Source organism: Ixodes scapularis, unplaced genomic scaffold (genome assembly GCF_016920785.2).
Source record: "Ixodes scapularis isolate PalLabHiFi unplaced genomic scaffold, ASM1692078v2 PGA_scaffold8__174_contigs__length_109621045, whole genome shotgun sequence".
In the NCBI taxonomy this organism is placed as follows: domain Eukaryota; kingdom Metazoa; phylum Arthropoda; class Arachnida; order Ixodida; family Ixodidae; genus Ixodes; species Ixodes scapularis.
In genome coordinates, this window is record NW_024609883.1 from 66,836,993 (window position 1) to 66,851,152 (window position 14,160).

A 14,160-nucleotide genomic window follows, 5' to 3' on the forward strand; every position below is an offset into this window, starting at 1 on the left:
ATTTTCCCATTAATTACAAGCTTATCGTTCGTTAGATTTACTTTGCTGATACCTTCTTCCCTTCTAGCTTTTGCGTATGTCCAAAGATGGCGGCGCTTTTCTCTTACTTCTATTGAGTAGTCGTTCGACAGAGACACCGTTGTACCCTTTAATTTAAACGCGTTCTTCAAAAGTGCAGCTTTTTCGTCTAGAGAAGAAAAGCGTATTAATATTGGTCGTGTTTTATTGTCCAGATGCCTTCCGAGCCTGTGTATTTTTTCTATCGTTGATACCTTCACGCCTAGCTTCTTGTCAAAAATGTCGGTAACCACTTTCTGGTTCAACGAAACGGGTGATTCAGTAGAGTCTTCCGCCACACCGTAAATAATGAGGTTGTTATGCCGGCTCCGGTTTTCAAGGGCGTCAACCCTTGCAGCCATTGCAGTGACGTTTCTTCCTAAATGCTGGACATAATTCTCGCATCTCTTAAGGTCAGGCTCTAATTTTGAGAGACACTCAACTTTAGTTTCTATTGAGGATAGCCTTGATTCTGTTTGTCTAATGTGTTCGTCAAGTTTACTTTTAATTTCTGATATGCTGTTGTTTAGCGTCCTCTGGCCATCAAGAATCGCTGCCAACTGAACTTCCGTCAGCGGGCCAGGGTTGAGTTCCACATCCCCGCTCAAAAGAAGAACGAGGAAGCAGAGTGAATCAAAACAGGCGGCAACACACTCCAATAAAGCTCCTGGGCGAGGCAGCACTACAAGACAGACATAATTGCTTTTCACACTAGTAAAGGAAGGAGTTTTACCAACCTGGATAGCAAACAAGAGCTGGTTTAGCCGTGGCCGCATCGTTGCAGTGCTGTCTCGCCCACTGAGTACGACGACGAAAGGGGCGGTGCAGGAAAACTTTGCCCCTGTCGATGACGATGGTGCTTCATACAAAGTTGTAGATAACACCGGCGGAAATGTTCCAGCGGCCGCCAAAACACACGGGAGCTCGCTGTCATCGGCGTAGTTCTTGAAGGACGTTGCGTTGAAAATGCGATGACTGTCACATGATGATTCCCCGCATTCGTTGACGGGCCACACAGTCCAGGATGCAAGGACCTGGATAGCAAACAAGAGCTGGTTTAGCCGTGGCCGCATCGTTGCAGTGCTGTCTCGCCCACTGAGTACGACGACGAAAGGGGCGGTGCAGGAAAACTTTGCCCCTGTCGATGACGATGGTGCTTCATACAAAGTTGTAGATAACACCGGCGGAAATGTTCCAGCGGCCGCCAAAACACACGGGAGCTCGCTGTCATCGGCGTAGTTCTTGAAGGACGTTGCGTTGAAAATGCGATGACTGTCACATGATGATTCCCCGCATTCGTTGACGGGCCACACAGTCCAGGATGCAAGGACCTGGATAGCAAACAAGAGCTGGTTTAGCCGTGGCCGCATCGTTGCAGTGCTGTCTCGCCCACTTTATGCCGTGGAGTTCAACAAGGACATTACGAATGAGTCTACGAAATTTTTGCGTGTGACAAACCAACAAGTGTTACAAAAAGATAACAACAGAACAAAAAAAGAAGAATGTAAGTAGCATTTATTTCCGCAGTACAAAACATCGCAGCTGACCTAGCTTCATTCGTTTTTTTTTATTTTAATTGATAAAGGTCACCACCGACCTGATCAATTTTTATTTTAAATTATTTTAATACGTTCAAAAGGAAGGAAGCAACATATTACATGTTTAACAGTATTCTGGAGTTTTCAAGATCAATTTCGGGAAAGGAGCTCTCGTGTCAAGTGTCCTACGCCAACCACTCATATTGTCATAAATGACAATTGTACTACACGCTTAATCCGGGCACCTGTGCCGACAATGAAAATGAAATATGCGTTGATGTCAGCGTAGATGCATATAGCGCTGGGGCGAGACCGACAGCGTCCGGTGCGGCAGGCACCATTTCCTTTGCGTTTGTCGGAATCTGGCCGCTATAGATCTTCACGGATTGGCTCTGTCTCTGGAGACGATTTTGTCGGAAAAAAGCTGACCTACAAATCCTAGAATCCATCATTTAAATTTACTACCTGTGGCACTATCCTTTTTAGAAGTTCGGTCTCTATTCATGTCTAAAACTTTTCAGTTCGAACTTTTATTTCTGTTTGTGCTGCGGTTTTTTCTTCGATATTCATATATTTCTGAAATCTTAATTTGGTATTCATATATTTCTAAATCAAGACACTCTCATTCGGTCCTAGAAGATTGGACTACTTTCTAAGAATAAAGGCGGAGAAGCTACGGTTTTGTGGAATGCAAAGAACGAACAAAGCGATGGACAAGTTTTTTTTTTCTTTGTAGGCTCTTTTCTGGGCATTGCACACGGCGTCAATTCTTGATCGGCATCCAAGCGTGCGAAGGCAGAGAGACACAGCACTTCGGCGTGCCAGGAAGCTTTGAACACGCTGCGAGACCGGCGAAACTTGATTTCGACGAGTTGTGCCTTTTTCCTGCGGCACTGCGCTTTCGTAGAAGTTTCCACGTGTTCTCAACGGCAAGTGTCACCATTAATTAGACATGAGGAAGATACATAGAAAGGGGGGACGGACAACGAAGACTTCGTTGTCCGTCCCCCCTTTCTATGTATCTTCCTCATGTCTAATTACCGTTACCAACACGCTCGTTTTGTACTTAAAGAACATCTTCGGCGAATGACGACGAATGACTTGAAAACGTGTCTTTAGCACGCTGCCTCCAACCTCTGCAACGCTAGCAAAACAAAGAAAATTCGACATGCAAGATGGCCTTCCGGTGGCCGCACTCGCGCTGCAGCGAACAAGCGGGGATGCGCGATCCAGCGATTGTTAGAGAGACTAGTGGCGCCGACCGGCGACAGACCCGACTGACATCGCGGCTCCGCTGTGTTCGTGACCGACTCGGCAGACGCTGCCCCACTCCCGGAGTGATCCTGTGCTTCCTTCGTATCGCCGCGCTGGACCCCGGCGCCCGCCCGTGTGCCCGTGAACCCTGGGACTTCGGCCCACCACGGACGCTTTCCGCCTACACCCCTGAGACCGTTCACCCGAACTTTATCTAACCTCACTTCTTTCTACTCATCTATAACCCCACCCCCCTCCCCAAATGATAGTTACGACTCCGACCTGAGTGAGACTATCTTTTCCTTTCCAAACACCTTCTCTCCCTCTCTCTCTCTTTCTCTCCCTCTATCTCTCGGAGTTGACCACTTAGGACTTGACGGCCTTCTTTTGCGTATACGAGGAAGTTGTGGCGAGTGTCTGAAATGTTGAGGCTTTCTCGAAGAGCCTTCTGGAACCCAAGCGTATGCAGGCAAGTATCACTCAATGGCTATATGTTCCAAATGGGTTTACTACGGTTGATAGAATGCCATTTCGTCGAAGCACGTTTTAGAGAACGGGCACATTTTATCGAAGCACAGTTTAGAGAAAGCAGAGCCTCAGTTTAGAGAAATGCCGTTTATCGAAAAGGGGACGCTATGTAAGAAAAGGGTTTTCTACTTTTTCGCGTGTATCACTGATGCGCGTGTTAACCCAAGCCCCCCGCTGCGCTCCCGCCGCTTCGCTAAATTCGCTAAAAGGAGGTTCATCGCCATTTTCTCTAAACTGGGTTTCTCTATAAAGGCGTTCGATAAACTGGGGTCGGTAAAACCGCGTTCGCTAAAACGAGCTTCTCTAAGCCGCATGACTCCGGTTCCAAATCGTATCCGAATAATCTGTCCCCTACGTCGGCGGGTTTTTACGTGACATCAGCGCGTGACATCCAGATTTAAACGATCCGAGACTCGTTTATGGAGCGGCCGGGATAAAGTGGCTTAAATGGGAAGTGCAGCGACTGCGTAGCCTCCGCCGTGCCTTGGGAGCGGACGGCGCTTGGCAGCCGGTGACGCTACAGTGTAGGGGGCGACGTCCCCGCCACCCGCGCACTGCCGAGTAGTGACAGGAGCTGGTTGTCGGGTGCTTTAAGAAGCAGTAACAGCCTTACAAATAATAATAAAACAAATCTGAAATACATTTTATAATTTAGCTCCAATGAACGGACGATGACGAGGCTTGTATTGTTGGGGAATAAATATCTGAGCATCACAGCAAACAGACGAAATTACAAACGTGCGCCCTTGTGAGTGTCGCTTTTCTGCGCAGTGCAGTCGTTCGTTCATTTTTTATTATTTCAGCTCGACAGCAGTTGTTCCGCTGCGAAGCTTGAAATACCTGGATGATGGCTGCTCCGTCTGCTATGTACGTGTTCGCGCGATAGATATCGAATTGTGTTGTTCTCGCGGACCATTCAAAATGGGTTAGATTCAGATGGCGTATGCGACGCGACACCATATTTTATAAGTTGATGACCTACACGAGTGGAAACATCTCTACTATATAATTTCTTCATAACTTACTGAGTGAGAAGTTGTTTGAAAGGTGGGTGGAGAGATGTGAATTAATTTGTGCAGTTCCAAAATGGATGTACAGTCTGTAAAATTCTTTATCCCAGTCTCTGCTGCTTTCCGTAATCGCGCCTTTGTGCTTTATCGCTCCGTTTGTGGGTCACGAAAATCGCGGACCAACGCAAATACAACATCAAAAAGCAGAATGGCTATCAGAGGCTTATGAAAAAGTTCATTAAAAACATGTAAACCTCCCTACCGAAAAATCCGGTTTAACTTTTCGCTATCCGGATTATGGAACCGGAAATCTATCTGGATTCTAACTGGAATTTAGGTTTTCAGAAATTATTCCTTTGTTTTCAATCTGGATTTCGGGCTTCCAGTAACAAATTTCCGGTTCCATATTCCGGATAGTGAAAAGTTATATTGGATTTTTCGGTAGGGCTGGGAGGGTTTTCACTGGCTTCATAGGCAACGGTAGATGAATATTTTAAAATATGTGATGAGGAAATTTATTTCCCTTCGCAATTTTCTAGCGTTGGTTTATTATGCAAAAAAAATAGAGTTTTTTTGTTCTTCGCTTTTATCTCAGTTAGTGAGGGGTCAGGTAGCCAGCACTATAGGTAATGTATTATCTTTCTTTTGTTCTTCTTGAGCACCTCAGATAGCAGATTGCTAGAAAAGCGGCCTTGACACGAGAATGAACGACCTAAAAGTAGCCGTGAAACAGTCAGTCAATCAGGGATTGTTTTATCTATTCCGAACTACTTTTTCAAGACATGCCCGCACTCTCAAACTGTACTTCGTCTACGGGTTATGCATTTTAACAAAATAATTAAAGTACAGAAACCCACGTTGAGGGATTTATTATCGAAAATATTTGTCAAAAGGTTTTATTGTCGAACCGCTATTATATATCGGCTACCAGACAATTGCTTTAGGTTTCGATTCTGGTTTCGGTTATCGACAAATCAAAGTAAAAGTTTTGTTCGGGTTACGACTGATAAACAAAATAAGCTAATTAACGGCGTTCACTCGAGCTCTACAGAGCTTTGCCGTGTTTCAAGTAACTCAGTCCTTGCATAAATTATTGGTTTATTGTTTCAATTAATACTACTAGGCACGAGTGTTTTACTTAATTGAACCACTTTATTTTACCTAAATACTTTGTTCATTTGATCTTAGTTAAAACTATCATTTAAGCCTGCGTACGTATTATTTTACTTCGCTCATTTTTTCTGATGATGTTAACCGCCTTTGTGTATCTTTAGTTTGTTTTATCATCTTGTCACAGTAATTAGCAACAATTATGCGTACGTTCTTAACATTTTATTACATTAATGAGTAAAATTCGCATATGAAAATAGATCGGGAAATTTCAAAAAATTTATAATTTCTCCATGCTTTTTTTGTTTTGTGGCGGTAATGTGCAATTGGTTGAAAACATCTTCATTTAAAGAGCAACAGGTGCTCGTTTCGTTGCGGTACGGTGCAAGAGAGAACAGAGGCTGTGTGCGGAGCCATTTGGCACACTAATTACATTAATACTGCAATCATTGTTCAGAGGTGTAATCCCAAAACAATATAAAAATGAACAGGCGGTGCAAATAAAAGTTTTGATCGGTTTTAAAATTCTTGGAGTTGTATTTATGCAGAAAATGAATTGGAGTGAACATCTAAATTTTGATAAAGCGTTCACGTGTGATTGGCATAGTGCATCCTCACCGCTCTATTTTGCCAACAAATTCCAAATTGTTAATCTATAACTCGATATTTCTTTCACATATACATAATTTTCACCTCATCCAGAGAAATACTGCAATGGCGAATTAGAACAAGATTATAATGCTAGAAAAAAAAATAGTGCGAATTATATGTTATGCTCCATATGACGACCCTAGCAGACATCTGCTCACAAACTTGAATTTATTACATGTTCACAATACATAAAAAATGTCGGTTATGTCTAATTTATAGCCTAGGTCTGAAATTACAAATAATCCGAGCAATCTTAGTGAATTGGCGTCCTAATCGCTGAAATTAACAACACATCCCACTCGTAGCCTAGACAACTGGAAAGTCTCCAGTTTCAGAATAACCTATGATGAACAAATGCTATCCAACGTGATTCCGACCATACTTGATTGCCTTAATACTCATAATATTCATCCCTCGACATCAACAGTAAACGATATCAGAGATCATTTTTCGTGTAGAGTGAATTTAGATAGCAATAACTAAGTGAATATTCCACTCAATGTCCTTATTTATAAGTAGCAGTTATATCTGTTGAGAATGAGTTTAGTGAATAAAGTATAGTATTACAGAGTTGTGCTATATATCTAAGCCCTTGAATACACACTTATTGCTTTTATACTAAACCGTCGGTTTAGCAGAGCTAATTTATCTGCCACATTGGAATGTTTTATATTGAATTACTGACCTGTGTATTTTTTATTTCGTTTGTTTGTTTATGAAGTGATGCATTTCTTTTAAGACCTGCATTCGCTGTTGCCAATTGGGGAACAGGCTCAGGAGTCTTCAAGCTGCTCAAATGCAGCTTTTTTCCTCAGTCCCCTTCCACAATGTACTTGTAGGAAAATAAATATTATGATTATTACTATTAATAATATTATTAGTTGTTGCAGGTTCGGTCTCCAGGAAGATTTCACAGAGAGGGTATTCGATACACAACGAGATTATATAAGTGGTACACCTATATTTATTACAAGAACCAATTGACAATGATGACCTAACTCACGCTTGTTGACGCGAAAGAAGAATAATGAAGAGAAGCCCTGGTCGTCTGTCACGACGACCAACGGTCTAAAGCCGCCGTCTCATCTGGTCTGCCGTCCGCATGCGTGAAAGTGCTTAGGTTGCACCAATATCAGATTGAAACACGCGTTAGAGTAAGGATCATGACCAGGGCTTCCACTCACGATCACGGACGATCAACAGAGCACCTTCATCTGCAGTTTTAAAGCGCTCACACAGAGCGACGACGCTCACAACAGCGTCGGCTGCTGCGAATGCGTCGAGGCGACCGCACTTTTGCATGCACAAGCGCCGCCACGCGGCCGTCTTCCAGCGCAAGGCCCCTCCTCCAGCTGTGCCTGGAGCGCGTCTCCAACTGGTGTGTTCAGCGTCCTATCCTGCCCATACATCAAAAGTGGTCCCCGAGTGGCAACAAATGACGTCATAAAAGCCGGATTATCATGCTGTCGGATGTCGGGAACCTAGCGGCTGATCGTAGAGATGCTGGTGAAAAGCACGAGCGGACTGAGTGTCGCTGTCGTCGCGGCGTACCAATATTTCTGGATGCCGAAACTTCCGGCTGCCACACTGGAGAGCGACCTGCAGCAGGACAGGCGTCTGCCAGATATGCACCACTGTTGGGACGCCGCCAGGATCGGGACCGGCGACAGCATGACACTTCTATGACGTCATCAGGCGGGAATCGACGGACCACTTTTTTGGACGTGGTAAACACACCAGTCGGAGACGCGTTCCAACATAGCCTCTTCTGTACTCACGAAGCCTGCCAGTTCGACGACGGAGCCATAGAGTGCCCGCTCGCAGATTTGGAGCGCTAGGATCTGGTAGCACAGAGCATCAAAGAGCCATTTCTCGGGGAACCCAGAGCCGTATGTTGGGAGAGTTTGGCCAGTGGGTGTGGCGACGAAGGCGCCGGAGAGGTGAAAAGTAAATGAAAAGGAGGAGAGCGCCGAAGGAGCGAGAGAGAGAGAAGGGAGCAGAGAGGAGACGACCGCCATTTTTTAGCAACGCTGTCGGAGACTGGTCGGAGAAGAGCACTGCTGAGGCTACGCGTCGTCTGCTACGGGCCGACTTCTTTTTCGCCTGAATAAAAGTTTGTGGCCATACGCCCAAAAATCTTCATTTATTACCTTTTTAACCCACTGAGGAATAACAGAATGTCATTTTCTTGCCAGAGCCAGCGATGTAAAAGGCAACAATCGAGATTTAGATGCCGATCCCACGCATTCCGCCGGGGGAATGGTCGAAGATGGCGGCCCTCCCCACTCAGCTGCGAGCAGCCGGTAGTTCGCGCGCATGCGCTCATGCCTCTCGCTCTGCGCCGCGTGCTGATTGGCTCGCTCGGGAGGAGAGCGTTACGGCGGCGAGATCATAGACTGACCAAACGCTCCCCATATACGGCTCTGGGGGAACCTAGAGTAACTGTATTCGCGTCTCCAGCTCGACGCTCGCCCTCCCGCGGCGGAAACGGGAAGCGCTCTAGTGAGGGTCCCCCGACTCTCCTGGTCAGCGGGCATGACGGAACTGCTCGCGATCATGGCTCGCGAAATGTCGTTTCCGAATGTAAACAAGACTCTTCACTGTCCCAACGTAGTGCTGCAGCCGGTATGGAATAGTACCTTACTGGAGAGTTTTAGTATTGCGCATAGAAGCAAACGCAAGCGGTATGCGTTTGCGTTAGAGTTCCGTGCCCCACGTTGTGCGTGCGCCCCATCGCCATGCGCCATCCAAGACCGCAGTTTCGGGCTCCGCGCACGCGCAGTGTAGACCACGTAAAGCTAACGCAAACACACAGGGCTTGAGTTCGCTCGTATACGCAATATTAAAACTCACAACTGTTTCACCGGCTTCCAACGCCAACGAAACGTGCTGCAGTGACCAGACGGGCAAGCAGGTAGGCGTTCCTTCGAACTGGAAAGGTTGAGATTGGCAAAACAACGGCGAGCAAATACAAAAGTAAATAAATGTTATGAAAAAACTAGTAATTAAAAAAAAGCTTTTTTCTTTTTTTCATTTTTTTTTTTTGGGGGGGGGGGGGGGGCATTTGGTTTGGAAGGTTATTGGCGGCGACTTTGGGCGTTTCGCCGGTTGTCAAAAGTCGCTACTTTGAGCACGACATACTTTATTCACAATTAATGTAATTTTACATGGATTTCTCACTTCGCTAAACTGTTTTAATTGATTTTAGACTATTTTTTTATTGGTAATTAAAATGCAGCAACTGAAACCAGTGATGATAATTGGCACAGTTTTTATTGTCATATTTCTTCGCGCGTTTAAAATTAGACCATAAGCAACAAATTATATTAGAACTTGAAGAATTACTTATTCAAATATGTGACTTTTAATATTATATTATTAATACAAATCGCGGCAAAGTATGCCTCCAATTAACGCCAAGATCGCGAGAATACGCTATTTAACAATAATAGTCTTTCCAGAAAGGTATAATTCTGTTTTCTTTTTAGCATATGAAAAACTCTGACATAGTTATCAAGATAGACAAACAGTCAAACAATGAATGTAATATGAAGTCCTACACATCACGCGGTGCTAAACACACACACACACACTTCAGCTGTCTGACTCGGATTCCGTCTTTGGGTTGTTGCAGTGAGAGCAGCGCTTATTAGTTTATACGTTTCGTGGACATATTATAAAAATTAGAATTGTTTTCTTATTCTTGTGCTGGAATAATTGTCATTATTTCCCATGACAATTATCTGAGCGAGAGAAAGGCTGCGAGAACGCACAGATATCAGCACTGATTTTTTCAGCAACTACAAATATCACCCTGGATCGAACAATATGTCATAAAATAAAGTTTCCGCGAACAACTTTTCTAATGTAAATAATTACGATGTGAGACACATCTTGAGTCGTGAAATAATTCGAAATTAAGGCCTATATCGAGAAATTAAATCCAAAATAGAGGTAAGTTTCGGTTTCGCTCCAGAATTAAAACGCGCATCCTTCCGTAAAAAATACGCTAAACACCGTTCTTGTTTTCCGGTTAAAGGGGTAACCTGCGCTCATAAAACATTAGCTTCCTCGTATTACCAGAAATAATTTATGTCGCTCAGTGAAGCCAGCACACTAGACGGGCTCAACAGCGGCACGCATCTCTGACCCTCACTAAACCCGCCATCTTGGAAAATGAGTGGCGCCACCTATAGTTAGTTGGAGTCGCGGATAGGCTCTGCTTGCAGAGCCAGAGTAGCGCGTTCCTTTTCCTTGCGCCGCCATCTCCGTATTAGCGGAGGAGTGGTCACGTGCGCAGAACTGGATCCGACTCTCGTGCGGGAAAGCGGCCTTCCAGAGCGTCGAGTCTTGGGGGAAACATAATTTCCGCTTTGCGTTCGTAAAATATAGATCCTTGACCAAAATCAAACGAACCGAAAGCTTCCTAAGTCATTGGACATTATGTGAATCAACTGGGTACAGAACAATCCCGTTTTTTTATAACGCGAGCGATGTTTTGGGGCATTCGTTTTCAAGGTTTTGTGAAGCAGACGACACGGACGACGATCGCGTTCCCCGCGTCTGCGGCTCTCGCGGAGTGATACGCGATACCGATACGCGACCGGCACATCCGGCCATCTTGGCGAGTCGCCGAGCTCTCGTTTGAAAGCGGGGGGACGGCGTTTTCGGCAGCCGCTACGTCGTTTACCGCATTAAATTTTGCATGCGTGAAAATGACAGCCTGTAGTGTTACCAAGTGCACAAATCGCGCAGAAAGCGTCAAGACCTTGTACCGGATTCCGACGGCGAGACACGTTGTAAGACACCGCCTCGTCTGGCTTTTTCGTATGGGAAGGAGATCATTTTAATCATTGCCTGCCCTTTTACAATACCCTAAAAGATTTCCGCAAGCAGTGGTGTGGATAAACATGTTTTAGAGACTGTTAGTGCTGTGCCTGTTCGCAATTTCTTTAAGATGTTCAAAATACTAAGAGAAAGCGAGATTTAGGCTGGTTTCACGCACTGAATGTAGACAGAGCTCTATCGCCCTGTTCTTAGGGCGGAATATACTGGTTAATAGGAAAACAGTCAATCTCGGCATCATTCTGGTCCCTGCAACGAATTGGACTGCGTTTTCATCGACTTATCCGCAATGAAAGTGGAACGTCGGTGGACTTTTTTTTACATTAGGCAGTTTGCACCTTGCGGCATCTCCCAAAGTTTGGAGCACCGTCTAACATTTATTATTCGCGAGCCCCTAATGTTTGCGATTCAAGCGAATTCAAAATTTAGCCCAACTTGAAAGCATGCAAAGATTCCGGTCTCGAAGAGCTCTCAACTCGGGCGTCTCGAATTCGTGAAATGACAAAAATTTCGGATAAAAAGAAAAAAATAAGTTGTACACTATTTTAGCATGAAAGTGGGGGTGCTCGACATTCTTCGGATTCCCATATAATTAGAAAGCACGAAGGTAAAGCACTGTTCCGTCTACGTAATATCAAATAAACTGTCTGCTAAAAAAAAAAAAAAAAAAATGTCACAGGGTGAGCATCGGCACTTGCTCTTCGATTAAACGCAAGAGGAAAATAAGCAGGCCTGCGTTCTTTTGCTTCTTGCCATCGCTCGAGGGGAAAGGTCCTCCAAAAGTTGGGCAGACAGCGGGCTCACGACGCTATCTGCGTCACAGCAACAGCGACTTGACTGCTTCACTTCGCACGCGACTCGCGGGACCCGCGGGTGCGTACGCGCAGGTACGCGAGTGCGCTTTTTGCGAGAGGGAGACAGGGAGACAGGAAACGACGGGACAACGATCACGGCGCATACGCGGCTCGTCGCCGCACGCCGCACTATTTTCCTTCCGCAGCGCGCCACAGCACGCCGCAGCACGCCGCCTCGCGACTGCGCCTTCGTGCCCCTGCAAAAACCGAGCGTGGCTTCCCGGAGTGCTTGGCTCCAGAATGGCACCATTGCGGTACTCTGCTCCGCAAGCGGAGCATATACAGTTACTCTAGGGGAACCTCGACGTCAGCGCGTAGCTTTTGCAGCGGCGAGGACCCAAACACACTTGTTCGCTCGGGAGAAGTGTGTTTCGGCGCCTCGCCGCAGCGGGGCGCTAGTCACAGGGCTCTTCTCTTCTCCGTTGTCTGCCGCTCCACCTTTTCCATTTCGGCGGCCGCTTCTCGTGGCGATGTGCCAGGCTTTGTCAGTATATAGGAGGCTATGGTTCCAGGCACCATAGTTACACTACCCCCTTAAGTCACTATAGCCGGGATGATCGCCTGGATGCTACGCGGATTGGCTTCGTTATGGGCTAAGGCACAGCGAAAACATCGCGGAAATGGCAGAAAATAGCAGACAATCTCTTTTGATCACGGAGAAAGCACTCGAAGAGACGATAATATTAACCGCTGCGAAGTTTTTCTTTGACAGTAACGACACGATGTGTTTTGAGGTGGCTCCACCAGCTTCTTTTGCTCACCTTCCTTTCGGGGTGTACATTGAGATCAAAATTACTTCACTTAAGCATCCAGATTTTGTTTTTATTAATGATCGAGATAGATGTGTGTCTAGTCCAGGTGCCCTAAACGCATACGTTCCACGCATCGTAATTTGCCCTGATTACATTTCGCGGAAATTGCTTCTACACCGGGTGTAGCGGTACAGTGCAGGTGGTTTTCTCAACGGTGATGTGTAACAAGGCGGTAAGTTGGGCTAGTTGGTTGAACATCGTCAAACGTGGAAACAGCGCGAAAAATTGAACAAAGGACGAGTGAAAGAAGTGCTAGGACAAAGCGCTGACTGTAAACTAAAGTTTAATTTTCAGGCGAACCAGAAAAATAAACATAGAGCATAGGAAAGAACCAATAAAGACACAAAAAATTATACAACCCAACCGACGGGATTTCTACCACGTGTAACTAATGTGTGATCTGTGTAGCTAACGTGATGTGTAACTAACGTTCGTTTTGACAGGAATATGATTATAAAATCCCAGAACTTCCAATTTTTGGGGGGTGGGAGATGGGGTGGGGTTACTGGTCATTTAGATGAAATCTTCCAAGCCTTCACTGCTTTACAAGTGTTATTCCCTCATTTCACACACTCTGGAGGAAAAACAAAACAGAACCAAAAAACAAACAAAAAAACTTTCACATCATATACTGCGGTCGAGCATTTTCAACGTTGAACTTCAGAATACGAGTTTCCTCCAACGCCGAGGACGAGGATGCGGAGAAGCTCCTGTTTACGCTCGCACCCTGATGATACCAACAGAGAAAGGTGTACGGTCTGGATGTGGTGCACAGTCAATTCATACGTTGAAACCAGCCAATCGCAATAATCACACAAAAATGGCTGCACGTCATTATCTCTCATTTCGAACGTCTGCCACCAAAGCCGACGGAGCAAACGAGCTTTGACGGCTGTGGGCGCAGGAAGCAGACGACGAGCAGACGACGAGCAGACGACGAACAGGTCACGTGACATATTTACTCGATGTGATCCGATGTTACCCATCGGTCGAGGAGGGTAGCGTGAGTAATTACTCCGGAGTAAACCAACCCGTTTCTGGAACGCGGGTTCTCACGTCATCAAGTAAGCGCGAGTAAGTTTTGAAACGCCACGGTACGAAACCTTTACTCAAGACTCGGATCGAGTGAATTTTGGCAGACAGCCAATGTCGGCTTCCTCAAATGCTGCCTAAAGCCGTACACTGAGTGCGCTCCCCTTTGCAGCACCGAAATGTCGAAGCACAAGCGATTCGCTGCACTCAAGGCGTAATCTCTCACGCAGGGTTAACGCTGCACTTAGGCCTTTCTCGGCTGCCTCGCCATCAGAGAAGTTCAACCAGGCCGTGAAGGATCTGAACAACGTTCCCGAGGAACCTTCCAACGACGTCAAACTTCAACTGTACGCTCTCTTCAAGCAGGTATGCAGAAATCGCTTCGCCGCAAATACTGATGGTTAATTTATTTTTCAAAAGGTAATACCTGAGGGATGGTGTTGCTTGGAGACTCACTGCAGCGTGTCCC

General features: G+C 45.7%; 1 protein-coding gene across 1 annotated transcript in view; it reads left to right on the forward strand.

Moving 5' to 3' along the window:
* The window catches only part of LOC8025830 (enoyl-CoA delta isomerase 2), a 101,696-nt gene that overhangs the window by 62,423 nt on the left and 25,113 nt on the right, over positions 1-14,160 (forward strand). The window contains exon 2 of the mRNA XM_042287015.1: positions 13,922-14,057. Coding sequence (XP_042142949.1) covers positions 13,922-14,057 — 136 coding nt within the window. The remainder of the gene's footprint in view (positions 1-13,921; positions 14,058-14,160) is intronic.